The following is a 3,081-nucleotide window of genomic DNA, read 5'->3' on the forward strand; positions in this document are numbered from 1 at the left end:
TACTACAGGGAAGAGAGAATCTTGCAAGGAGGGGGAAATAGAATATATTACTATGTAAAGAAAAAAGAATTAGAATATATAAATGAAATTGGGAGAAGTTGGGGGAGAAAATACAAGGAGTATGGGGAGGAACAATTAACACTGAAGGATATTTGATAACTTATCTCTCTATAAGTTTTTAAAAGTATGTACATAATATGTAAGTATTATAGGGTCACCAAAAAATAGGAAATAATCCTCCAATTAGACACCGTAGGCTACCAAGTAAGGCATCTAGTGCCAGGAATGGATAAAATCTTGTTAAGTCATTGACCAAAGAGTCTCTATGTAAACTACCAAACATCATAAGCTATTGACAAGACAATATGCTGCAGGAGGGTTTACAGCTAGTAACTACTCGCCTACCGGGGCGTGACCTCATAGACTACCCAGATGCAGAAGTGCCTCCTCCCCTTTTCTCCCCACCATGGGATCAATTTTGCTTGCTCGGTATGTTTTGGATCTCATCCTCCTTCATCGTTCAACAGAGAATCCTGATTGGTAAGTTTTACCCTTTAATAAATGCCTATTTCTTAGTTCTGAGCTAGTATCGGATTTCTTTTTAAGCATCCAATCTCTCAACCATCAACAATACGTGACTTTCCACAATATATAGTAAGGCCTTACTACTAAAGACAACACTTACTTATGTCATGGAACACGGAGAAAGCGAGCTGATTCCTAATTAAAAGCATCACCTCTACTGATTTGCACTCATGGTACTGGAAGTTACTTTGCATAGTTCTGGAAGGTACTCTGCTGCCAGAGGAGAAAGGCAACCATCAATATCACCCAGCTACAAACCCTGAGACTGACAGCAATGACATGTCTGCATAAATACTGCAGGTAATCACTCAGTTTTGGTACTTTTAAAGTTCCAAACAATTGTTTAATATGTATTCTCTGTTCCAGAGTTAGCCTCTCTGTTTGAAGATATGCTACCAGAGGGTTTGGGCCTTGTTCACAACCCCCACATTTTCTACTGTGCAACTTCACCGAAACTTCTGTACACTGAAAATGGAAATTTCTAAGGCTCCAAACTAACTTCACCAAATAATTTACAATTGTCTTGTGTCTGAAATCTCTAGTACTTAATATTAACTTTTTTACTTGTCTTCATGTCATTTCTCAACCTCTTATTTGTAGTCATTACTAGGCTCTAAAGCTCTCTTGAGGGCTGATTGAATTGGGCTTGGGGGGTCCAAAGAACAGATTCTAAACTCAGCTTTGGAGAAAATAATGACACAATGGGAGAGTGAATAAGTTTCTTATAATTTATTCGTTCATACATTGAGTGATCAAGTTTGTGTCAATTGATGTTAAAACAACAAATAAAACAATACATTTAATTAGGAATTTATCACTGTGTTTGTCTCACCAGAATGTGACATTACATTTCCCTAAGAATCACTTTTACAATTTCATGTTACCTTATGCAACAGTAAACAGAAATTTGTGGAATATTTTCAATTGGTTTTTAAAGTTACAGAACTCTTTAGTTGTAAAATTGAAATGCAACAATGAATGTGTCAAGCATAATATCAAGAAATGAAGATTGTGAAACAAATCAACTTTCCATTAATGGAACATTTGCAATTCACCAAAGCAATTATACATATCATTTACTCATTGTATGACGGAAAAAAAGATAATATATGCTTTATTCCTGCGACCCATAAACCCTCTACTACATAGAAGACTGATTTTTTTTTTCAAACAGGAAATGAAAGCTCAACCTTGGTTGCAGCTATGTGTGAGAGGAGCTGCAGCATATGCACTTGGGATAATCGCTGGCTGGGTCCAAGGCTGGAGATGTCTGCTCATCTCGTTCCATTTGATCTTTAAGAGCTTCTTCATATGGATTAGGAAAGAAGCTAGGAACAGTGTCATTGATGGTAGCCCAAACTTCTAGCACTTTCATTTTGCTGGTTTCTACATGGGACCGGGAACCCCAGAGGAAATCATATCTTGGGGATTTACCCCCAGACACCTTACGGATCTCAAGGTAATTTTGCTCAACCAGATCTTTGGTGATGAGTTTTCGGGGCTCCCCAAAGATCAAGTGCTTCTTCTCTGCATATACTCCTAACACACTCAGGAATTGCCAGACCTTTTCCTCAGTGGCACGATGGCCTTTTGTGAATATCAGTCCCAAGATGGTCATCAGGAGACCCATCTTTGGCAGCCCTCTCTTGCCACTTAAAATTTCAGCAGTGGAGAGACCTAGCTTGCTGACAATGGCATAGAACTGACTATCTGGATTGATTTTCTTCAATCGCATTGCAAAGAGCATTTCCATGTGAGAAGAAGATTTCCTGAGGATGTCAGAAAACTGCTTTTTGTATTTCTTGCTGACCACTTTCAGCATATCATCTTCTGTAAACTGCTCACTCTTCTGAAACTTCTCCAGCAGGAACTCTACCAACATATTAACCTTCTTGGTAAGAGGATCTATGCATATCGGCTGAGTGAGGGCATGTGGACTTCCCCCAACAACATGGTCATCAGAAGCCCCACTATCTAGATCAGAGCCTGTGCAGGATACACCTGCCACAGGAGAGGCAGGAAACGCAGCTCCCTGAGAAGTGCATGCCTTAGAAGAGCTTGGGGAATTAGCTTGGCCAACAGGAGGAGATGCTGATTCTTTCACTACAGTTGGTTGAGCACCCTTGGGACGTGGGCTAGCACCATGTGCTTGATGACCTTTGCCATGAGAGTGGCCTTTACTCCTCTTGCTCCTAGGCATGATAACAGGAGTCAAAGACCACAGTCAGGACTGTAGTCAGGAGAACTGCTAAAGCAGGAACCTGTAGAAATAGAAAGAAAAAGGGTGAGCATCATATCACAAAGTGTACTTTTGCTTTTAGGACGTCCTCCTTCACTGCTTCCCTGGGGGGGGGGCAACATACTGTGTTCCTTTTCTCTTGTTAGCTTCGTCAGGTCTCCTGTCTTCCTGGTCAGCTTGTTTCCAGAGAACCCTGCAAAAGAAATTAGAATTTGTTAGACTGCTCTATGAAGGCCCAGTTCAGGGATACCTAGAGT

General features: G+C 40.4%; 1 protein-coding gene across 1 annotated transcript; it reads right to left on the bottom strand.

Moving 5' to 3' along the window:
- Positions 1-1,786: 1,786 nt before the first annotated feature.
- Positions 1,787-2,785, bottom strand: LOC121438992 (melanoma-associated antigen B4-like). Its single transcript, XM_041639490.1, has one exon. It carries the CDS (start codon positions 2,783-2,785, stop codon positions 1,787-1,789), a length of 999 nt encoding a protein of 332 aa, XP_041495424.1.
- Between the last annotated feature and the right edge of the window lie 296 nt (positions 2,786-3,081).

Source organism: Microtus oregoni, unplaced genomic scaffold (genome assembly GCF_018167655.1).
Source record: "Microtus oregoni isolate MIOR12 unplaced genomic scaffold, Mior012 000059F_ref0000304, whole genome shotgun sequence".
Lineage (NCBI taxonomy): Eukaryota > Metazoa > Chordata > Mammalia > Rodentia > Cricetidae > Microtus > Microtus oregoni.

Coding starts and splice junctions, on each gene's coding strand:
- LOC121438992 (XM_041639490.1), bottom strand. CDS start 2,785: ATGCCTAGGAGCAAGAGGAGTAAAGGCCACTCTCATGGCAAAGGTCAT.